This window comes from Acomys minous, assembly GCF_964271855.1.
Source record: "Acomys minous genome assembly, chromosome: 2".
Classification (NCBI taxonomy): Eukaryota; Metazoa; Chordata; class Mammalia; order Rodentia; family Muridae; genus Acomys; species Acomys minous.
Genome location: NC_140484.1, coordinates 134,425,741 through 134,450,124, shown reverse-complemented (window position 1 = coordinate 134,450,124; position 24,384 = coordinate 134,425,741). Strand labels below are relative to the sequence as shown.

General features: G+C 46.5%; 2 protein-coding genes across 20 annotated transcripts in view; one reads left to right on the top strand and one right to left on the bottom strand.

The window, feature by feature from the left end:
* The window catches only part of PGAP2 (post-GPI attachment to proteins 2), a 28,498-nt gene extending 11,585 nt beyond the window's left edge, over positions 1-16,913 (bottom strand). Inside the window, exons 1-5 of one of the 13 annotated variants that reach the window (XM_084801792.1) lie at positions 16,796-16,913; positions 4,614-4,633; positions 3,927-4,039; positions 3,081-3,213; positions 1,009-1,183 (exon numbers count right to left, since the gene is read on the bottom strand). In XM_084801792.1, coding sequence (XP_084657918.1) covers positions 1,009-1,173 — 165 coding nt within the window. In that variant the 5' untranslated portion in view covers positions 1,174-1,183; positions 3,081-3,213; positions 3,927-4,039; positions 4,614-4,633; positions 16,796-16,913. The other 12 variants (XM_084801794.1, XM_084801788.1, XM_084801799.1 and 9 more) reach the window with 12 other exon arrangements.
* Positions 16,914-17,089: 176 nt separating this feature from the next.
* Positions 17,090-24,384, top strand: part of NUP98 (nucleoporin 98 and 96 precursor) — a gene marked incomplete at its 3' end in the record, with an annotated part of 88,776 nt that continues 81,481 nt past the window's right edge. For 4 of the 7 annotated variants that reach the window (XM_084801682.1, XM_084801680.1, XM_084801681.1 and 1 more), the window contains exon 1: positions 17,090-17,384. Of the gene's footprint in view, positions 17,385-17,546; positions 17,676-24,047; positions 24,147-24,384 lie in introns of those variants that run through there. The other 3 variants (XM_084801683.1, XM_084801678.1, XM_084801679.1) reach the window with 3 other exon arrangements.

Genomic DNA, 24,384 nt, shown 5'->3' with positions numbered 1-24,384 from the left:
CAAATTAGAAAGAAAATTTTCAAGTCATACTGAACAAAAGCATTCAGCCTCCACACTCCCAGGCAGGATCCTGTGCTGGAGCTGGGCCTCCTGTGGGGGCCTTCAGAGCTCTCTCTCTCTCTCTCAGGCTACCTAAGCCGCATGGCCAAGCTCTGCCTCACCTGGGGCCCTGCTTTTTATCTCCTGACTCACTTCCTAACCTTATGATCGCTGACTCTTTCTCATTCTCTTCCTCCTGCTGTTTTCCATCCTTTGCACTGCCCAGCTGACCTCCACAGTCTGACCCATTCACTCTGGTATTCTGTGGACGAAGAAACTCTCAAATTTCTTTTCATGGTTCAAGTAGCCTCAAGGACAGGGGACACACCTTAGAACACATATTCAAGCACATAACTAGGTCCCCACACAGACATAATTTCTCTCTCACACACAATCCTACTTAAAGCCATTAAATATGGGTGCATCCCTCATAATCACATACATGCTTAAAGCCTGAAGTGACACACTGTGTCCTCTACAATGTCCTTATCTCAGTCCCATCTTCCCCTCACCCTCCAGGAAACACTAAGCTCCTGAATCTGCTCCTCTATAAAGCAGTAGAGTCTTGGTTTTTATTTCTTTGTTTGTTTTTAAGGCAGAGTCTCTTTATATAACCCTGACTGGCCTGCAATTCACTATATAGATCAGGTTGGCCTCAGAGATCCACCCACCTCTAACTCCCAAGTGCTGGGATTAAAGACATACCTGGCTCGGGTTCTGGGTTTGGGGACTGCCTAACTTTAGTGACCCCAGCCTAACTTTAGTGACCCCAGCTCCTAGAATGCTCATGGAAAGTAGAAGGAGCCTAATTCAGGAGACCTCAATTTACAAGCATTCCACTACCACCCAGTAGCCCGGTATGTTTGATGGAGCCCGAAGAACTGGCTAATTCTGTTAATATCAAGTCAGGATCTTGGAAAAGATCCAGATGGGTCTGACTGCGAGCCACCAGTGCCCTACAAGCCTTACCCCACAGTGCGTAGACGTTGTCTCCTTGAAGTGGAAAAGCAGGGACCACAGGATACAGAATAAGAAGGCGACAAGTGGACAGCAGACTGTGATCAGGGCCACCATAGTGAAGCGGAGCCGGACTAGGGTCCCATCCCGGTCCAGTGGCAGTGGGACCTGGTACATCTTGTCAGACCTGAGGATGGAAGGTGTGCTGTCAGGTGGAGCCTCGGGCGGCAGGGCTGAGGGCTCAGTGGCAATGCTAGCACTCATGCTTGACCTAAAACTTAGGAGTAGAGAGTGTGAGGAGACTCCTAAACTTTGACAGCTCCTGTGCCAGATGAGGAAGACTCAGGTCCCAAGGCAACAATCAACTTCAGTTTCTGAGGGAAGACAATGAACTCCGTCTATACAAACATAAAGCTTGAGACAGACTGGATGGCCTTCTCCTCAACCCTCTGCCCGCCTAGACAGGCCTTGGACTGAAGTATTTGATTTATTTAGTCTCTCACTGGTTCAAGAACCAAACTTAAAGCCAGGTGGTGGTGGAGCAGGCCTTTAGTTCCAGCAGTTGGGAGGCAGAGGCAGGTGGATCTGTGAGTTTGAGGCCAGCCTGGTCTACAGAGTGAGTTCCAGGATAGCCAGAGCTGTTACACAGAGAAACTCTGTCTTGAAAAAATAAAAAAACAGAAAACAAAAAAACATTAAAATCAACTGGTGAACAGACTGGCTGGTGTCCACCCAGCCAACCCCAGCCCTCTGCCAGCCTCTTGGTTCCGGGCCTCTCAGTTCTCCCGGCTTCACTCACCAGAGCAGGGCCCTGCTGCACCTTCAGGCTCTCCCCAGACTCTGGGGTGCTGTATGCAGGCACAGCAATCCAGTGCAGCAGGGACTCTGTGGAAGCTCACAGAACCTCCATCCCATGATTTTCCCTGCCTGCAGCCTCACGTGCTCTAAGGGTGAAAGGCTTTGCAGAATCAGGCCTGGTGATAGCCTGGGCTTGCTGTGTGCAGGTCAGAGCTGCTTGTTCAGCTTCTGGTGGCTTCCCAGTAGCCAGTGCCTCCTGAGACAAGGTAAAGCTCTTGAAAAATGGGTTTTCCCTCAGATAAGAGTTTCTGCCAGGTGGTGGTGGTGCACACCTTTAATCCCAGCACTTTGGAGGCAGAGGCAGGTGGATCTCTATGAGTTCAAGGACAGCTTGGTCTACAGAGCAATTTCTAGGACAGCCAGGTTACACAGAGAAACCCTGTCTCAAGAAATGAGAGACAGACACAAAGAGATTTTAAAGTCAGGCACTATAACAGCTAAGCACACACTAACAAGCACAGAATGGAAGCTCAGACAGGACTCTACTCAGTCAGCTGTAAGGATGTGTAGGGTCCACAAAAAAGTCATATATTTCAATTCTCATTTTTTTGATCCCTTTTTCTCTGGGCCAAAATCTAGGCAAAAGGGTCAGATTTATACTGGAGTGAGCAAAGAAAAACAAATACTACATATCTATACAAGATGAAGTAATCTGTCTGTTCCCATTGTAAAGATGGAGGAACCAAGAGGAGAGAGCCTCTTCCTCAAAGCTAAGACTGGGGAACAGTCATTCCCAAAGTTTAGGTTTCTTGGTGCCAAGCTATAGCCGGCTCCAGGTACATAAAAAACCGGCCCTTCTGGTCTCAAGCCATGACTCTTTCTGGCCCCACCCTTAGACAGAACTCTGATCTCAGGCTGGCCTCCTAACATTCCAGAAACAGGTGGACACACCTCCGCATTTTCATCTACCTTTCCACCTACCTCTCCGTCAGGCCAGCTCAGGCAGCCCGACCTGAGTTCTCAAGTCCCCTCCTTCCCTTTGGGGCAATAAATATTTGATCAAGCATCTCCCTGGGGAGCTGGAAGTGCCAGTGATGACCCTCCCAGATCCAACCCATTTCCTGGATAGGGCTCTCAATGAGAGCACTCCCCACCCAGCCCACACCTAGCCTCTGCTGAAGTTGATTTAACCCAATCCTCCTTCCAGGCCATCCCGGAAGCCAGCTGCTCCTTCTCCCCTGGGAACCACTGGGCTCCTCTAACTGAAGAGGCTTGAACAGGCTTACCCCAGGTAGGGACGATGAGGTGGGTCAAGGACAATGTCAGAAACAAACAGGATAGTGGGTCCACTTCTTGGCAGTGTGCCTGGCCTCCCTTTTTGGTGTGTGACCTTGGACAAGTCACCTAACCATCTTGGGCCTGTTTCAAAGTGTACAAGAGAAGGAAATCAACACTTGGGAGGCAGAGGCAGGTGGATCTTTGTGAGTTCGAGGCCAGCCTGGTCTACAAAGTGAGTCCAGGACAGCCAGAATGATCACACAGAGAACCCTGTCTGGAAAAACCAGAGAGGAGAGGAGAGGAGAGGAGAGGAGAGAGATAAGGGGGGGGGGATGTTTAGATTACTTATAAGGCTCCTCCAACTTGGTCACTGCTTCATATATTAGTTTTAGGAGCTCACTACCTTAAGTTCTGCTCCCAGACAGCTTTAACTTCTTCACTGTTACAGCTTTGTTGACTTTGTTTTATTTTAGTTTGTGTGTGCACATGAGCTTGTCCAGAAAGGCTCTTTCTGTGTATCCTAGACTTTCAGAAATTCCCCCATCTTTCTGTCCCTGCCTCCCTGTGGCTGGGATTACAGACACGACACAGGGCTCTGAAAACTGAATTTGTAGGAGTATCCCTACTTCACATCCAACGTCCCTAAAGACCTCACTACCACACTCCTGTCGGAACCTGCATTCTGAGCTCAGTAATATATATATATATATATATATATATATATATATATATATATATATATATATATAAATAATATCTCTTTTAGTTCTATTTATTTTAAGAGTAGGTGCTGTCCTCTGGGTTCCCATTTCACAGAAGAGTTAACTGAGTCCAGAGTGTTTAAAAACACTTACTCAAAGCCACAGGCTAGTAACCGGCAGGTCTGGGATTCAAAACAAATCTATGAGGTTCCAAGGCTCCTCCAGCCTCCATCCACAGCGCCTGGAGGGATCCTGAGCAGAAGGCCCTGCGGAGTAAATTAGGCAGCACTTAATTGCAGCACACCTAGCCCTGCCACCGCATAGGCAGAGGCAGGGGCAGGCTCAGCGTCCAGACGCCTGCAGTTCCTGGGTTCTGAATGTGTGCACAAGGCGGGCAGGCACCCGGACTGCAGGCCTGTGGAGACCGGATCTCGTGGCCGGGCTCCCCGAGTGGGGTTGCCCTGAGACCCGAACCGGCAATTCTCTTACTCACCCAAGTACTGGAGGTTTAGGGAGCCAGATCCCGTAGCCAGGGGCGCGGAACCCGGAGCCCCCGCCCGGCCCGGGGGCGAGTCGAAGGGGGCGGGTCGCAGTAGCAACGGCACGAGGCGAGGCCGGCGCTCTGGGGCGGGTCTTAGAGAGGAAATTGGGCCCGTATCTACACTGGCTCCTCCCTTTTTTGGGGACCGCGACCCCTACCTCTCCAGATCTTCTGGCGCCTCCTGAAGCCGCGCCTCCCCAGGTCGGCTCTGTCCCCACTATTTTGACTGCGTCAGAGCAGGCAGAAGAGCCCTGGACACCTGGTTTTGACATGTTGCAAAAGTCACCTTGTCATCTTACCTCTGGCTGCATGCCATCACCTGTTGAAAGAACATAAAATTATTTCAGTGGGGCCCAAATTTCTTTCACTCCCTGATCCGGTTCTCCAATCTTTTACCCTCTAATCGAATTATCCAGCTTTGCACTTCTGAAACATTAAGCCGATTTTGCTCCAGCCTTGGTTCTTTTTCCTCAAACTTTGCTCCCTGTGGCCGTTTATACCATCCTACAAAAGGAGGTGAAAAAGTAAAAATAAGCCACAAACCACCTTGCCGGTAGTGAGATCCTCTAGGCCAATCCCAGAAACTCTGGGCCAAAGCTGTTCCCACTTTCTATCAGAAGAGGGCGCCCTATGCTGTCCGGCGTCGCTGGCAGGGGGTAGGGGGGCGGGGAGTGGAGATTCTGCTCTTCACAATGAAGAGAAACCAGGTCCCACTGGCTTCTTTTCCCCCAGCGCTTTGGTGAAGCCTAGACTGATCCATGGAGGGGGAGGAAGGGGGTGGGGTGGGGGAAACCAAAACTTTCTCCCATAGAATTCGTGGGGATTTCCAGGGCTACTTGCAAGAGATGAAGGATTTCGGAACTAGGCAGTTATCACCGGCTAAAATCCACTTACATTCTCACAGTAATAATCACACGTTCTGGTATCCTGTCTATCCTAGGCACATTTCTGCTTTGCATGTGTTAACTCATTTAATCCTCATAAAAATAAGGTGAATACTTTTTTTTTTTTAAGACTGACTCTCCTATGGGTGAGGTGGCCTGTTCAGTGAGACCTCTGGGTGGATAAGCTAGCTCAGGAACTAATGGCACTTGCCACCAAGCCTGGCAACCCGAGTTCAATCCCTGGAAATCACAGAGTTGAAGGAGAGAACTGGCGCCCACAGGTTTTCCTCTCATTTCCACCAGCACTCCCACATCACAAAGTAAAAAATGATACCTTTCTTTCCTTCCCGCCAAAAAAGTAGGCAAGAATCGCATGTAGCCCAGACTAGCCTACAAGTGTAGGATCACAAGTGTATATTACCAAGCCATGGTTTATGGGTTGCTGGGAGTCAAAGCTTGGTGCATGCTGAACGAGCACTCTACCAATTAAGCTATAGCCCTCACCAAGAAAGAAACTACTACTATCCCTTTACCAAATGGAAAACAGAAGGCACACTACTCAGGTGCCTAAGTCATGTCAATAATCACTATATAGAGCCAATGCCGTAGAACAGCTGTAACTGCCACACTGGAGAACGGGAAAGAGGTTCCAATGTGCCGACTAACTTGCAAGAGCTCTTCTTGTTAGTTTAACTCAGCCTAGGTCCTCTCTCTGACAGATACGGGGCTGACCAATGAGGGGGGATGATCTAGAGAAATTCACCTCAGACCCACTCTTTGGGCATCCAAGTCTAGAGAAAAGGTGAATTATTATTTGTAAAAAATATTTTTTCTTTTAGTTTGTAATTTTTCCCCTGAGATGGGGTTTCTCTGTGCAGCCTTGGCTATCCTGGAACGTGCCCTATAGACCAGACTGGCCTTAAACTCACAGAGATCTGCCTTCCTCTGCCACCTGAGTGCTGGGATTAAAGGCCTGGTCTACCACTGCCTGGACAATTTGTAATTTTTATTTTATTTTATTTTATTTTTTGGTTTTTCGAGACAGGGTTTCTCTATGTAGCCTTGACTGTCCTGGACTCGCTTTGTAGACCAGGCTGGCCTCGAACTCACAGCGATCCGCCTGCCTCTGCCTCCCGAGTGCTGGGATTAAAGGCGTGCGCCACCACCGCCCAGCTTGTAATTTTTAAATAATGTATTGAGGGCAGAGGCTATGTGCGGAGACCACAGGGCATTCTTGCAGAGTCAGCACTCTTCTTTTACTGTATGAGTCCTTGGGCTCACACTCAGACTGCTAAGCTTGCCAGCATGTGCCTTTGACCCACTGAGCCAATTCACCAGCCCCTTTCTTCTTTATCTTTTATCTTTTTTGTTGTTGGTTTTGTTTGTTTGGACACAGGGTCTCTCTGTGTAGCCTTAACTATCTTAGACTCACTTTGTAGACCAGCCTGGCCTTGAACTCACAGCGATCCACTTGCCTCTGCCTCCCCAGTACTGGGATTAAAGGTGTGTGCCACCACACCAGGCTCCAAACACTACTTTTCTTTTCTTTTCTTTTCTTTTTTTTTTTTTTTTTTTTTTTTTTTTTTGGTTTTTCGAGACAGGGTTTCTCTGTGTAGCCTTGGCTGTCCTGGACTCACTTTGTAGTCCAGGCTGGCCTCGAACTCACAGCGATCCGCCTGCCTCTGCCTCCCGAGCGCTGGGATTAAAGGTGTGCGCCACCACACCCGGCTTAACACTACTTTTCTTGACTGAATTACTTGTTTTAGTTATTTTTTCAAATTTATTTTTATTTTATGTAAATTGGTGTTTTGGCTACATGTATGTCTGTATGAGGGTGTCGGATCCTCTGGGACTGGAGTTGCAGATAGCTGTGAGATGCCATGTGGTTGCTGGAAATTAAACCAAGGCCCTCTGGAAGAGCAGTCAGTGCTCTTAACCACTGAGCCATCTCTCTGGCCCCTTCACTTAATTTTTTACCATTTTCATAAGGTTTCCAGAGCAAATAGACTAGTAAATTTTTACTAAAATGACCATGCCTACCCATTCTCAGCAGCTAGGTTTGTGTTTCCTGTCTGGGGGCGCCATGTCTTCCGTCTAGCTCCACCCGGTGCTCCCTCTTTTGACTCCTTGACTGTTCCTAATGTTGGCCCCGCAGGTCGGCCCTGCAGCCTCTAGACCCACGTCTGGCTGGAGGCCAGGGCTGCTCTTGCGTTTGATTCTCTTGGGATCTGAACAGTGTGGACCATTTACCTCACAGTCCTGCATCTGTTCTTTCATCTGTAAAATGGCATAAGGGATATCTACACCACAGGGCATTGTGAGAATTGCCGTAGCACATAGTGGCAGGGGAGTGAGTGGAAGGTAGCCAACATGACGGCTGTTACAAGCAGGCACGGAAGCTTCAGCTGGAACCTTCTCTGACCTCAGTGGTCAGTGACCCTCTCTGAACATATTTCTGTCCTTCTCTGACCTCAGTGGTCAGTGACCCTCTCTGAACATATTTCTGTCCTTCTCTGACCTCAGTGGTCAGTGACCACGCATTTCTGTCCGCTTGATTTACGTTAGGAGGAGCAGAAGAGTGTGGGGGTTTTGTTCGGTTGGTTGGTTTTGGTTTTTCGAGACAGGGTCTCTCTGTGCACTTTTGGCTGTCCTGGACTGGCTTTGTAGAACAGGCTGGCCTCAAACACACAGAGATCTGCCTGCCTCTGCCTCCTGGAGGGCCGGGATTAAAGGCGTGGGACACCATGCCCGGCTTTTTTTGTTTGTTTGTTTGTTTTGTTTTTTGAGACAGGGTTTCTCTGTGTAGCCTGGGCTGACCTAGACTCGTTTTTGTAGATCAGGCTGTCCTCCAAATCACAGAGATCCCCCTGCTCTGCCTCCAGTGCTGGGATTAAAGGTATGCACCACTGTAGAGATCAAACCAATGCCATTTTGTGTTCAGGGCCTGAGAACTTGATTTCCCTGCCCCCCCCCACCCCCCCTCCCCCAAGTTACTAGGGAGAGCCACAAAGATACAGCTAGCAATCACTCCTAGGAGTTTGTACCTGGGGCCAAGGAATCAGAGCTACAGGTCACAGTGACCAAAACAAACAGAAAAATTCCCTCCTGCGGTCTGGCCCTGGTCCCCTCACTTAGCCCTGTTCCCCAGCCAATCAGCTTAAAGGGCAACTTTCTTGTACCTGCTAACCTCTCATGTAACAGCAAGGCCTGGGAATGGCTTGGAAACCACCTGCCTGCAGTGTTTTCCTTTAAAAACCCTGTTCCCCTAGCACTAGGGACCACCATCTTCCCTCCTCACAAGAGAGCTGGTGGTCCAGGTTCTGAGCTTGAAATAAACAAGATGCTGTGTGATTTGCATCCAGGTGATTCCTGGTGGTCTTTGGGGGGTTTCACAACTTGGGCATTACACCACCACGGCACGTCCTTTGAAGTGGCAGAGAAAGCCCAGCAGTGGTGGTGCACACCTTTAATCCCCGCACTCAGGAGACAGAGGCAGGTGGATCTCTGTGAGTTTGCAACCAGCCTGATCTACAAGGAGAGTCCAGGACAGCCAGGGCTATTACAGAGAGAAACTCTGTCTCGAAAAACAAAGAAGCAAATAAAAAGTGCCAGAGACTTTATAAATACTATTCCAGTTGATCCACTTAATAATCTGGATAGATGAATTTGATGAAATCCATCATATAGATAAGGAAGGTGATTTAACAGGTGTAGTGGCGCAGGCCTGTAATTTCTGCACCCGGGAGGTAGAACAGAGGGTCGTCCTCGGTTATACAACCAATAAAAGGGAAGGGGAGAGGAATGGTCAGATGACAAGGTACCTGCTGTCTAATATGACAACCTAGTCTTCATGGGGAAAAAAGATTAACCAACTCCCGTAAATTGTTTCTGACCTCTACACAAAAGCTCGTGAACTCTTGGGCTTGTTAACACAGACAGACAGACAGACAGACAGACAGACAGACACACACACACACACACACACACACAGAGAGAGAGAGAGAGAGAGAGAGAGAGAGAGAGAGAAATAAATAAATGCTATTTTTAAAAAAGACATTTCAGCATTAGAAACCATGAGAACAATTAGGCTTCCAGTTTTATTTCTGCCAGCAGGCACTCAGTGCTTTCTAAATTGCCATTTGTCCGCTACCTGTGTAGCTGCTCCTGTTGATATTTTCTGGTATTTCTTATTCTCCTTTGGATTTGCTTTCATCTGGAAAATACCCTAGACAGTCTGTGCCTTAAATAGCATCACCAATATCCAGTTTTAGCCACTGTTACTGTCCAAATCTCCCTGTGCACACCCACACACCACACCCGTTCAAACAGACTCAAGTGTTCACAAAGACAATGCAGCACCCAGTAGCATGGGGGCAGTTGTACAAATGGGGATAAGAAAGTACACGATCTGTCAAGAACAGCCCTGTGGAGCTGAAGAGGTGGGCCAGCAGTTAAGAGCACTGTCTGTTCTTCAAGAAAATCTGAGTTTGATTCCCAGCACTCAGTCAGTGACTCATAATCATCTGTAACACTGGTTCCAGAGAATCTGTCACCCTCTTCTGGCCTCCTAGGGGACAAAGCATGCACATGGTACACATATAAACATACAGGCAAGACAACAATCATAAAATAATGAAACAGAAAACAGATATAAGAACTCTTGCTGGGTGTGGTGGCTCACATCCCAGCACTCGAGAGGCAGAGGCAGGCGGATTGCTGCCTGGTCTACAAAGTGAGTCTTGGACAGCCAAGGCTACATAGAGAAACCCTGTCTTGAAAAACAAACAAACAAAACCCCCCAAAATCAAAAGCAACCAAAAACCCTCTTCACTGGTTTCCTGTCGCACCTCTCTTTTTTTCCTTCCTTCCTTCCTTTCTTCTTTCTTTTTGGTTTTTTCGAGACAGAGTTTTTCTCTGGATGTCCTGGAACCCAGAGAGATCAGCCTCTGCCTCCCAAGTGCTGGGATTAAAGGCATGTACCACCATCATCCAGCTTTCTTTTCTGCCGGAAGAGGGCATCAGTTCCCAATATAGATGGTTGTGAGCCACCATACGGTTTCTGGGAATTGAACTCAGGACCTCTGGAAGAACAGACAGTGCTCTTAACCTCTGAGCCATCTCTCCAGCCCTTTTTTTGTTTTTGTTTTGTTTTTTGAAAAAGATTTATTTATTAAGTAGTCAGTATTCTGCCTGCATGTACACTGAAGGCCAGAAGAGGGCACCAGATCTGATATGGATGGCTGTGAGCCACCATGTGGTTGCTGGGAATTGAACTCAGGACCTCTGGAAGAGCAGACAGTGCTCTTAACCACTGAGCCATCTCTTCAGCCCCTTGTTTTTGTTTTTGTTTTGTCTTTTTATCATTAGTTTTTTTTTTGAAACAGGGTTTCTCCTTGTAGCCCTTGCTGTCCTGTACTCACTTTGTAGACCAGGCTGGTCTTGAATTCACAGAGATCCCCTGCCTCCGCCCCCAGATTGCTGGGATTAGAGATGTGCCCCACTGTGCCTGCTGCACATTCATTTTTTAGATGATTTTACTTTTATGTATGTGTGTGTGATTGAGTGTATGTATGTGAACCATGTCTGTGAAGAAGCCCAAGGTGTTCAGAAGATAGTGTTGGATCCCCTGGAACTGGAGTTATCGACCATCATGTGGGTAATGAAAGCAGAGCCAATGTCCTCTGCAAGAACAATAATTCAGAAATTGCTCTTAACCACTGAGCCACCACTTCAGCCAACATTGGTGCCTCCCTACCCAATTTGCTTATTTTTTGGCAGGCTCTCACTTTTAGCACTGGCTAGTCTGGAACTCAATATATCCACCAGGCTGGCATGAACTCATAGAGATTTGCTTATTTTTTCATTTTCTTTTCTTTTTCTTTTTTTTTTCCAAGACAAGGTTTCTCTGTGTAGCCTTGGCTGTCCTGGACTCGCTTTGTAGAGCAGGCTGGCCTGCAATCCACCTACCTCTGCCTCCCGAGTGCTCGGATTAAAGGCGTGCGCCACCACACCCGGCTCCATAGCTTTTCTGAGCAGGGTAAATTCCTCAGTGTGGCGCTCAACTGCTTCTGTAACCTGGTTATCGTCTACTCTAGCAATTAGGTTTTCGACCCTAGCTCTATCCTCCTCTTGCACAAAACGTCCATCACCTTTTCCTTAGCCCAACACCAAAGTAACGTGCCTGTCTTCCCACATCTGTAACATTACTTATTTCCTATTAAGCTTTGACTAGGACTCTGGCCACAGTATAGCGAGTGAGTTTCTTGTCTGTTGCTTACTCCAGCTCCTACCAGCTGAGAATTCTCTTTATTTTTTGAGATAGTGTCAATCTGTGGCCCAGACTGGCTCAAAAGCTCCTGTGTAGGCTAGGCTGGTATTAAATTCACAGCAACCCTCCTGCCTCAGTCTCTCAAGTGTTCAAGAGCTAGTTTCAGGAGGCAACCCCCACATAATTGGTTGCTAGATCTTTTAGCCTAGTACAGGGGCAGGGATACAGTTAAGAGAATAGGAAACATTTGATGATTAGAACAACTGGGGTTTTTTTTTGGTTTGGTTTGGTTTGGGTTTTTGAGACAGGGTTTCTCTGTGTAGCCTTGGCTGTCCTAGACTCACTTTGTAGACCAGGCTGGCCTCGAACTCCCATAGATCCACCTGCTTCTGCCTCCCAAGTGCTGGGATTAAAGGTGTATGCCACCAGGCCTGGCTTTGAACTGGGTTTTAATGACGGGGTATATTGAGACAGATCTAGCAGCATTTTTTTTTGTTGTTGTTGTTTGTTTTTGTTTTTCGAGGCAGGGTCTTCTGTGTTAGCCTTGGCTGTCCTGGACTTGCTTTGTAGACCAGGCTGGCCTTGAACTCACAGCGATCCGCCTGTCTTTGCCTCCGCCTCCCGAGTGCTGGGATTAAAGGCGTGGGCTACCACGGGCAATCTAGCAGCATTCTAAGACTTGCAAGACAGGCCTTTTGAGAGCAGTTGCTAGAGGGTGGGACTGAAGGGAGTATGGCTGGGGAAGGTAAAGAGACAAAAGAGGCAAATACTAGACATCCAGGCCCAGTGCAGACCCCGCCTCACAGAACAGTGCCGGAAACTGTGCTCTTCCTGAGCTGCTGAGTTTTGTTTTTCTCAGATATCTTTGTCATGGTCATGATACCTTTTTGGATACTCCCCTCCCCGCCCCGAGGCAGGGTTTCTCTTATAGTCCTGGCTGTCCTGAACTCGCTTTGTAGACCAGGCTGGCCGAGAACTCACAGAGATCCACCTGCTTCTGCCTCCTGAGTGCTACCTTCTTGGATGGTTTTAAAGTCGACACTCTGGGGCTGAAGGGATGGCTCAGTGATTAAGAACACCAGCTGTTCTTCCAGATGATCCAGAACCTGGTTCAATTCCCAGCACCCACATGACTGCTTATAATCATCTGTAATTCCAGTCCCAGGGGATCTGGTACTTTCTTCTGGCATTTCTCCCACATAGTGCACAGACATACATTCAAGCAAAATATTCATATACATAAAAATAAAATCTCAAAAAATAAAAATAAACTTGCTGTTCAAGGTGGTACATAGCCCCCCACCCCCACCCCACCCCATTAAGGTTAGCCAGGCATGGAAGAGCACGCCTTTAATCCCAGAACTCAGGGAGGCAGAGGCAGGCAGATCTCTGTGAGTTTGAGGCCAGCCTGGTCTACAAAGTCAGTTCAAGACAGCCAAGGCTACAAAGAGAAACCCTATTTCATAAAAATAAGGAGAGAGAGAGAGAGAGAGAGAGACAGACAGACAGACTATCTTGGTCTATAGAGTGATTTCCAGGACAAGTAGGACTACACAAAGACACAAAGAAAACCTATCTTGAAAAATATTAAGCTCACCCAGCAATGGTAGTGTAGCTTATAATCCCAGCACAGGATTTCTGTTTAGCCTTAGCTGTCCTGGACCAGACTGGCTTCAAACTCCCTAAGTGCTGGGATTAAAGGCATGCACCACCACACCTGGCTAAATATTTTAAGAAACAAAGTGATTAAAAAAAAAGAGAAAGAAAAAAGTGATTAAGATCAATATATAAAATTATAAATATCAAGAAAACAAAAATTATAAAGCATTTGACATATATGAGGAGGAGATAAATACAGAGTTACCCTATATCCCAGTAATTCGACTCCTAGGTATAAACAGAAGAGAATTTGAAACATGTGTACAGAAAGCTTGAGTACAAATGTTCATAGCAGCATTATCCCTAATAGCTAAAAAGTGAAAACCTAATAGTCGATTAACTGATTCATAGAGGAGAGAAGGTATACACATACAATGGGATATTATTAAACCATAAAAATGGCACATTGATCCATGGCAACTGTGCAGGTGAACTTCAAAACATTCTCAGAAGTGAAAACGCCAGACACAAAAGAAGCCATAGATTACACGATGCCGTTTACATTAAATAACTGCAGTGGGCTGGAGAGATGGCTCAGCCGTTAAAGGCTAGGCTCCCACCAAAAATATAAGAGTTCGGTTCCTAGCACCCATGGCTGTCTCTCCAACCACAAAAAACAAACAAACAAACAAACAAAATAAATAAATAAAATAAAAATAAATAACTGCAGTAAGTCTATGTAAGAAAGAGATTAATGTAAACTGGGCATGGTGGCACACGCCTTTAATTCCAGCTCAGGCGGATCGCTGTGAGTTTGAGGCCAGCCTGGTCTACAAAGTGAGTCTAGGACAGCCAAGGCTACACAGAGAAACCCTGTCTCGAAAAACAAACAAACAAACAAACAAACAAAAAAAGATTACTGCGAGCTCGCTGGGGCTCAAGAACAAAGATAGACAGTAAGGTTCTGTTTAGAGGGTTATAGAAACTGTCCTAAAATTATATAGTTGAGATGATAACACAATTGTTTTATTATATTAAAAACTACTGAATTATATACTTGAAAAGAATGAGTTATATTTTCTGTGAATTACATTTTACTTAAGATAAGATCCAGGGCCAGGCTGCCGGGCTTGGTGGCACAGGCCTTTAATCCCAGCACTCGGGGAGGCAGGGGCAGGCGGATCACTGTGAGTTCAAGGCCAGCCTGGTCTACAAAGTGAGTCCAGGACAGCCAAGGCTACACAGAGAAACCCTGTCTCGAAACCCCCCCCCAAAAAAAAATCCAGGGCCAGAACCCATGGCATATGTCTTTAATCTCTACACCCAGGAGGCATACAGATGGATCTCTATATGTTGGAGGCCAGCTTGGTCTACATTGAGTTCAAGGTGACCCAAAGTGAGACCATGTCTCAAATCAACAACAGGCCAGGCGTGGTGGCACATATGCCTCCCAGCACTTGGGAGGCAGAGGCAGGAGGATTGTTGTGAGATCGAGGTCAACCTCATCTACAAAGTGAGTCCAGGACAGCCAAGGCTACACAGAGAAACCCTGTGTTGAAAAACCAAAGCAACAACAACAACAAAAATCCAGTGAAAAATCAAGACTAAAGAAAAAGAAGGTGCCAGTGGTGGTGGTGGTGCACGCCTTTAATCCTAGCATTTGGGAGGCAGAGACAAGAGGATCAATGTGAGTTTGAGGCCAGCCAGAGAAACCGTCTCCAAAAGAACAAAAACAAAACAAAACAAAAACGGCGTGGTGGCACATGCCTTTATCCCAGAACTTGGGAGGAAGATCCCTGTAAATTCGAGACCAGCCTGGTCTACAAAGCAAGTCCAGGACAGCCACGACTACACAGAAAAACAAAAACAAAAACATCAACACAAAATATTTCTCAGTGTCACTTTGGCTGTCCTAGGCTCTTTTTGTAAATCAGGCTGGCCTCAAACTCACAGAGATCCGCCTGCCTCTGCCTCCCAAGTGCTGGGATTAAAGGTGTGCACCACTACGCCAGACTACTGCCAGTATTTTAAATTGAATATATTTATCTGCTGATTCTCTTAAGACACTTTTCTGAGCCTTTTCCTGCATCAGAACACGTGCCTTAGAACTGGGGAGTCCCATTTTATTATTATTATTTTTTGTTTTTTTCCGAGACAGGGTTTCTCTGTGTAGCCTTGGCTGTCCTGGACTCACTCTGTAGACCAGGCTGGCCTCGAACTCACAGCGATCCGCCTGCCTCTGCCTCCCGAGTGCTGGGATTAAAGGCGTGCGCCACCACAGCCCGGCTCTAAGGTTTGTTTTTGCTTGTTTTATTTTTAAGACAGTTTCATAGAGCCCAGACTGGCTTTCACTTTCATATTCCGCTTCAGCAACTTGAGAGCTGGAGTTAGATCTTTTGGCCATTTCACCCCACCCGGTAATGACTTTCTGATTCAGAGGAAAGGCAAGGAAGGGTGATGGCAGAGCAGGCTGTTCCGGCAGCGGGGTTTGGGGAAGGCGGCTGCAGATGGACGGTTACACTAGCTTTCCTGTTAGGCAAGCTATACATTAACTTTTTTTCCACGTATCTACTAAGTAAATACCTACAATGTATCGTTTCTTCAATTTACTGTTTCTCTCTCCCTCTCTCTTTCTCTCTCTCTCTCTGTCTCTCCCAACCCCCCCCCCCCCTCCCTGCCGACCACAGACAGGGTTTCTCTGTGCAGCCTTGGCTGTCCTGGACTTGCTTTGTAGACCAGGTGGCCTCAGACTCACAGCGATCCACCTGCCTCTGCCTCCCAAGTGCTAGGATTAAAGGTGTGCACCATGACGCCCCACTCTCATTTAAAATCTTAATTGTGTGGGTGCTTTTGCCATGGAACCTGTATGGATGTCAGAGGACAATTTTCAGGAGCTTGGCAGAGTGTTTACCGGAGTCATTTTGGCCCCGCCCCTCCTCCCTCCACCACCCCAATGCTCAGATTACAGGTGTGCACCTCTTTGTCCAGTTTATGTGATGCTGGGAGTGAACACTCGGCTTTGCACATGGCAGGCAAGAACTCTATTAACTGAGCTACATCCCCAGCCCAGACACCACTTCATTTTAAAGATGTTTTTAATTCCCGTTATTACCAAAAACATTGAGAGGATCATTTAAAAATTCGTAGCAAATCTTGTTTCAGTTGTATACTGATGTCCCAGCTCAGTAACTAGAGCGGTCTGGTTCCTAGAACATGCCCACCCCCTGCTCTTAGCTATGTTCTAGGAGGAAAGACACCAACAGGACGAAAATTCAGCTTTGACCAAGATCAGGGGAGGGAGGAGGCCCAGAACAGAACATAAGACACAAAGTAACAAGGTCCTGATCGGAGGGCTGCTCAAACAGCATCACAATTTGTTGAGGTTAGCAAATGTGTCCTGGAGAAGGAGAGAAAGTTGCACCAAGCCATCCAGAACAAGCACAGGTTCTGAAGGTGCAACTGAGGCTGAAAGGTCCGAGAATCCTCACTGTGAGCAAGCCCTGTAATGCAAGTCCATTGCTACCTTAGAAGGAATCAGAGAAGCAAAGGGTGTGCGAGAGACTGGCTTGTGGTGGAAAGGACACTGGGGACTGGAGGGTCTCCAGACAAGCTCTGTGGACCGATGGGTCTCCCAGAAGGGCCCTCCAGCACCGCAAGTGCCAGGTGGGCGCCCAGGGAGCCTTCCCATCATTGCCCACAGACAGGAGCTAGAGAAGGATAGAACAGTTACCATATCATCCTTAGGCCTTCCCTCTGATTGGCCGGAGCTTCCGTAGCCCGAGTCTCCGCGCTCCAAGGAAGGGGGCGGGGTCTCGACACAACGTCACCGTTGTTTAGTGTTCACCTCTCTCTCTAGCCACTCACCAACCCCGGCCCTGTGTGACGTCACCAATCTCTCAGCCAACCGTCGCCGCAGAGAGAGTGGGACCCATCGTCCCTCCCCATCCTCCTTTTTTTTTTTTCTCTTCCCTCCCCCACCCCCGCCCCGTCCATTCCTCACGCCCCTCCTCTTCCCCTCCGCTCTTTCGCAGAGACCGCCTTTCACGTTCGGTTTCAAAAGGCTCGTCGCCCAATGAGTAACGGAGTCGGCCTCGAGTGGCGGCCCGACCTGCCAATGCCCAGCCGTCAAGGGCGGAGCACCCGGGCTTGGCCTCTGACGGCCGACGGCGTGTGACGCAGTCGGGCCTCTGCGCGCTGCGCCCGAAGCGGTGGTCGGTGGTGGCGGCGGCGGCGGCGGCGACGGTTTTCTGGCGGCCGCGCGCTGCTCTGTGAGCGGCGGGTGGCGGACGGACCTGGGCCTTCACTCCAGACGCACCGCCGTAAGTCAGGAGCGCCGCCGGGGCCAGGCGAGCAGATCTTCCCCCTCTGTACCGGCATCTGCGCGGGACACCCGGGGCCCTCTCCCGCCGCCTAGTCTCGTGCGGGGCGCGCTCCGTCGGGCATGCGTGAGGGGGCGGGGCCCACGGCCCTGCGGCTTGGCTCGGGAGGCCCTGGGAGGGAAGCTACACGCGTGGGGCGTAGGCCGGGGTGGGGTGGTGGTCTTGGGTAGCATCCCCACGCTGAGTGAACCTCGTTCTCTCCGGTGCTACTCATTCATTCGCTGGGCGGAGGTGAGCAGCCCCCCGGTAGGCTGACCCTTACGGGGGACGGTGCCTTGCTGGACTTCAGTGAGGTCTCTCCATTACTTCCTTGACCACTCTACAAGACGCATTTTGTCTAGGGTTTAGCCAGACGTTGAATCAGAACTGCGTTAGCTTTTAAAGACACTGTCTGACGATTAGAAGGATCTGGTCAGTGGAATAAAAGGTTCTTTCCTGTTCCGTGTAAACCTAGTTGAGAAAGATTGAATTTCTGAATTACTGTACCCGTAAGCATTTAAGATTATTTGTCAGTCCCTTTGGTCTGCATCACGTGCAGAGATCTTGTTGGCGGGAGGTAGAGTAAGTTACAAGATTGAGGAATGTCTGATGTCTTAAGTTTGGTAGAAATTTTATACTATTCTTCCCTCCCTGTTTGAGTCTCCCATTATTAGCTACTATTGGCTGTTAGCTATTTGGGGGAGGTGACGGGGAAGGACACTGACATTTGACATCGTTTTCAAAACAGTTGCAGTTGAGTTGTTACCATGCTTTCTTATATATAATAACATAACTTAGTAGTATCCTGATGAGGCTTTTGTTTTGTTTTGTTTTTTGAGACAGGGTTTCTTTGTGTAGCCTTGGCTGTCTTGGAACTCAATCTGTATCTGCCTGCCTCTGCCACCCGAGGGCTGTGATTAAAGACAGGCGCCACCAGTGACCAGCCTGATGTGGAATTTTTACTTTTAATTACTCCCCCCCCCCCCAGATAGGGTTTATCTGTGTAATAGCCCTTGGCTGTCCTGACTGGCTCAGTTTGGAACTCAGGAAGATCTGCCTGCCTAAAGGTGTGTGCCACCACACCTAGCTTTTTTTTTTTTTTTTAATTTTACTTTTTTAAGAGACAAGATCTCACTCCAAAACTCTGTAAACTTGGTCTGCCACAAACTCAAAGAGACCACCTGCCTCTACCTCCCAGGTGCTGGGATTAAAGGCTTTTGCCATCATACCCAGCCCTAATACAGACTTTTGAGGACTTAAAAAATGGTTAAAGAGACAGGCTTTCATTTCACCGCTTGAGAGGCAAAGGGAGGAAGTTCTCTGTGAGTTCAAGACTAGCCTCCTCTACATACTGAGGTCCAGAGCAGCCAGGGCTGCCTAGAGAGACCCGGCCTCAAAAAACTTAGTGTGTGGGAGGAACGGGGGAATAAAACCAAGATAGATGTGGTGGTGTAAGCCTATAATGTTACCGGTTATGGAAAGTGAGGGTGGAAAACCAGAGCACTCACAAACACTGCAGGCAAAACACTTATATCCTTAATAAAAGAAATAATTGAAAAATGAAACAAAAACCAGGCTGGACATTTTAGAGGTACTGGGAACTACTTTGAAAAAATTATTTTTGATACTTAAGATTTAATGGAATTAAGTTGTCGGTTTGATCTGAATATATCTATCAGCTTGTAGCATTCATGTTAATATAAACCACAACACCTAAAAGCAAGTAATGCAGAAGAGCAGACGAGAACTGTGGCCTTAATGTGGTAACCTGTGTTCTCCATGCCGTTTCCTCAGTTTGAGCATCACCACCTGGGAAGCTGCTGCTGGCATGCTCGCCTTGTGAGCTTCTGTAACACCTGGTCCTCTGCTGGTAGCACACATTTGCATTTTATCTGTCTTCTTACTAGATGATAATAAAATATTATTGTCTTGCTGGGTGTGGTACTGCATGCCTTTATCTCAGTGCTCCAGAGACACAGGCGGGTGGATCTCTGGGAGTTTAAGGTCAGCCTGGTCAGGACTGCATATGAGACCCTGTCTCAAAAGTAGATAACATATATCTTTATATTTAGATAATGTGGCTCATAGGTGGTCCTCAGTTGTAGTTTTGTTTTGGGGGTTTTTGTTTGTTTGTTTTTTGCTTTTCAAGACGGTTTCTCTGTAGCCTTGGTTTTCCTGGAGTCTGTAAGCAGGCTGGCCTCGAACTCATTTACCTGCCTCTGCCTCCTAAGTACTGAGATTAAAGGTGTGTGCCACCACCGACCGGCTCTGCTTAGCTATATTTTGTGAATGAACAAATACAGAAAAGTTAAACAGAAAGAGTCTAGATATTTGTGTACTTCTGAAATACTTTGTACTTTTGTTTGTAACCATTAACTCCTATGTATCTAAGAGTAACTAAACTTTTAGGGCACCAAATTCGCAGATTGGAAAAATACTTAAGATTTATTGTAATATTACTTGTGTAGTGATAGTCTAGGACATAGAGTATTATAATACTTATTTCTAGTAAGAGACTTTATAAAATTGTTGTAAGTTGTAAATCAGAGTGTAGTGGTGTGTGCCTTTAATCCCAGCACTGGGAGGAAGAGGCAGGCAGGTGGATTGCTGTTAAGTTCGAGGCCAGCTTGGTCTACAAATCAAGTCCAGGATAGCCAAGGCTACACAGAGAAACCCTGTCTAGAAAAACCAAAAACCAAATAAACAAAAAGCCAACCCAACCCCCCACAAAATATATATAATTATTTTTATTTCATGTGTATTGGTATTTTGCTTGCATATATGTCTCTGTGAGGGTTGTCAGATCCTCTGAAGCAGGAGTTATAGACAGTTGTGAGCTGCCATGTGGGTGCTAAGAATTAAACCTGGGTCCTCTGGAAAAGCAGCCAATGCTGGTAACTGCTGAGCCATCTCTCTAGCCCCTGAGATAATTCTTTAATTTAGAGGCTCTCTTATGTGTTGTAGGATTAAAAAACAACTTTTCTCCTTTACCTATTAGATCCTGATTAACACTTCCGCCCAAGTTGTATCTACCAAGAAGGTCAAGAAATGATCAGAATTGTCCCTGATTAGAATCACTGCTTACATTTCACTAAAACCATATCCTTACCTTGCTTGTAAGCCATATCCTTACCTTGCTTGTAAGCCATATCCTTACCTTGCTTGTAAGCCATATCCTTACCTTGCTTGTAAGCCATATCCTTACCTTGCTTGTAGAGCCAGTTCATTAATTGTCTAAGACTTGTGAGGTTTTTTTTTTTTTTCTTTCTTTCTTTCTTTTTTCAAGACTTGGTCTCTCTGTTAGCCTTAACTGTCCTGGACTTGCTTTGAACTCACAGAGATCCAACAGCCTTTGCCTCCCAAGTGCTGGGATTACAGGGATGCACCACCACACCCTGCCTAAGAGCTGTTTTTTTGTTTGTTTGGGTTTTGTTTTTTTTTTTTCTTCTTTTTGTTTTTTGAGACAGGGTTTCTTTGTGTAGCTTTGGCAGTCCTGGACCTGCTTTGTAGACCAGGCTGGCCTTGAACTCAGAGATCCACCTGCTTCTGTCTTCCAAGTGCTGGGACCAAGGCTGACTTTAAACTCCTAATTCTTCTGTCCTTTTCTCCAAGTACAGGGTGGTATGGGTCACAGTGCCCTGCTTTCCATGAAAAACTCTTCAAATTGTCAAGTACTGCCATTGGGAAGCTGTAAGGCTAAGTCCTAGGGGCACTTTCTTTTAGCTTCTCATTCTGTGGTAGATTACCTCTTCCGTATGACAGGTCAGAGAACAGCTTGGTTTTTGAGGAAGGAGTAAAAGAGCTTGTAGTTGAATTCATCTATTAAATGACCTTTCAGTTTCACTGATAATAGTTGATAGAAATATACAATGATGGGACTGTTGTACACAATATTGATAAATACTCAAAAATAATTCAGTGTTAATTCAGTTTAATGGGAAATCAACTTTTTTAGTTTGGAAATTATTTATTGAGACAATGTATCACTTTGTACTGGGTTGACCTTGAACTCACTGAAACTATCAGTCTCCCAAGTACAGGCATGTGCGTGTACTACCTGGTCTAGCTATATTTTCTTTCTTTTTTTGCTTTTCAAGACAGGGTTTCTTTGTGTCCTGGAACTCAGACCATGTGGTCTTTTTTTTTTTTTTTTTTTTTTTTTTTAAAAGAGGAACTTGACCTCTTTTTTTTTTTTTTTAAGATTTATTTATTGTGTATACAGATTTCGTTATAGATGGTTGTGAGCCACCATGTGGTTGCTGGGAATTGAACTCATGACCTTTGGAAGAGCAGTCAGTGCTCTTACCCTCTGAGCCATCTCTCCAGCCCGACCATGTGGTCTTTAGCTCAGAGATCTGCCTGTCTCTGCCTCCCAAGTGTTGTGATTAAAGATGTATGCCTCTACTTCCCAGCTATTTTTTGTTCGTTTGGTTTTAGTTTTTTGAGACAGGGTTTCTCTGTGTAGCCTTGGCTGTCCTGGACTTGCTCTGTAGACCAGGCTGACCTGGAATTCACAGTGATCCACCTGCCTCTGCCTCCTGAGTGCTGGGATTAAAGGTGTGCACCACCATGCCTGGCAATTTATTTTTTATTTATATAGTATTTGACTGCATGGTGCCTGCATGCCAGAAGAGGGCATCAGATCTCATTATATATGATTATGAGCCACCATGTGGTTGCTGGGAATTGAACTCAGGACCTTTGGGAGAACAGACGGTCCTGCTAACCATCTCTCTAGCCCTGTATGCATGATTTTATAACATCAGCATTGATTATTTTGTAAATTATTGGTTCACTGTTATGAATGTTGACGAATCAAATTTTAAAGTTGTTACTATACTGGTCTAGGAAGTTAAGACAGGAATCCTGTCTCAAAATGCCAAAGTAGCATGTCGTGTCAAACACCTGGAATCTTAGCACTTGGGAGATAGAGGCAGGAAGATCAGCAGTTCAGTGTCAATTTGAGCTACATAGAAAATTTGAGGACAGCCTTCAATATCTGTACTGTCTTTAAAACACACACACACACACACACACACACACACACACACACACAGAGAGAGAGAGAGAGAGAGAGAGAGAGAGAGAGAGAGAGAGAGAGTGTGTGTGTGTGTGTGTGTGTGTGTGTGTGATGGGATAGAACCCAGGGCCTTACAGACCCTAGGCAAGCATTAACACTAACCCTCGCCTGTGTGGCACTATCTTGATTTTTATGTATTGATTTTTCTTTTCTTGTAGTAGGAGAAAATTGAACTTAGGCCCCTAAACTCTGCCATTAAGCTATATTTCTAGTACTGTGATGTTGTATCAACCAGCATTGATGAAGGTGTCAACCAGTTCCACAAAAATGTAAGAAGCTGAAATTATCTGCCCTTTGGAGTTAACACTGAGCTGGGCTCAAGAATCCTAGCATTAGCCACAGAATTAGGCTGTCACAGGAAGAAAGTATGACCTTGGATGAGGCAGTCTTCAGTGGAAAAGCACTGACAGCTGAAGGCTTACAGTGCAGCAGCTGGTACAACAAATCTTTCCCAGTCCTAAATGAAAGTCTGCATAGTTTAATGTTTCATGGTGTCCAGAATGGGAACGGTCAAGGTAGAGACGCGCAAAGAATTTATACTGTGCTATGGATGAAGGATGCCATTGTTAGATAAAGTTAGCATAGGCTTATAAAAGATAGCATACTGAAGCTGGTTTTTGTTTTTGTTTTTAGAGATTTATTTATTACATATACAGTGTTCTGCTTGCATGTTCACCTGCACACCAGAAGAGGGAACCAGATCTCATTATAGATGGTTGTGAGCCACCATGTGGTTGCTGGGAATTGAGCTCAGGATCTCTGGAAGAGCAGACGGTGCTCTTAACCGCTGAGCCATCTCCCCAGCCCCTGAAGCTGTTTTTATTTTATTTTATTCACTTTATAGAGTGAATTGGGTTGTTTGGCAGTAACAAGAATCAGGGGTGAACAGAATGAGGAGAATGGGTGGTTTGAGGAGCAGAGTTGCATGTATTCACTAGGTTAGTTTTTGTTTTGTAATAGAGCTGGCCTCAAGTTCACTGGGGTGGAGAAGTGTCCAAACCCTAGAAATCTCATTGTGAGACAGGCAGGAGTAGGCCCACTCCCCACTTGCCCAGACCATGCAGCAGAGCAGGTTGCCTTGGGCCCTCACATGCTCCCACCCAGAGTCCAGCTTCTAGTCCCAGCATCTGTCCCGATCCTCCAAGTTCTCAGATCATGTTGGTATTGTTTGAGTACCACATTTTGAGATTATTGGTGAGCTCCAGTTCACTCAACTTGCCATACTTCAGTTTCTGTAGTTTAGATAGATAGATAGATAGATAGATTGATTTTGAGGTTGTCTCTGATCTTGATTTACTTCAGTGTGATTTTGTTTCTGTTGTGATTTGTTTTGAGATAAAAGTCTATGTAGCTGAGGATGACTTGAACTTTTGATCCGCCTAAATCTGCATGTCTGGGACTACAGACATGTGCTGTCACTCCTTAATTATGCTATTCTGGGGATTTTGTGCATGCTAGGCAAGCACTCCTGTCAACTGAGCTACATTCATTCCTAGCCCCTGTTGTGATTTTTTTTTTTTCTTTTTCTTTTTTGGTTTTTCAAGACAGGGTTTCTCTGTGTAGCCTTGGCTGTCCTGGACTTGCATTGAAGACCAGGCTGGCCTCCCTGTTGTGATAATTTAAAAGACTACTCAGCATGAAAAGTGAGAATAAGACAAGTTCATTCTTCCCAGAACTGAGCAAGTTTAATGGACGTGCCGATTTACACCTTTAGTCCCCAGCACTGGGGAGGCAGATCTCTTGCTTAGCTTGGGATACATAGTGAGACCCTATCTCCCAAAAGGGGGGAAATGTTGAAAAGATAAGTTGCGTTTGAATGAGATATTTTCTTTATAGGTTCAAGGTATTTTGCTGCCTTCATTCTTCTTGTTCTCAGGTCTG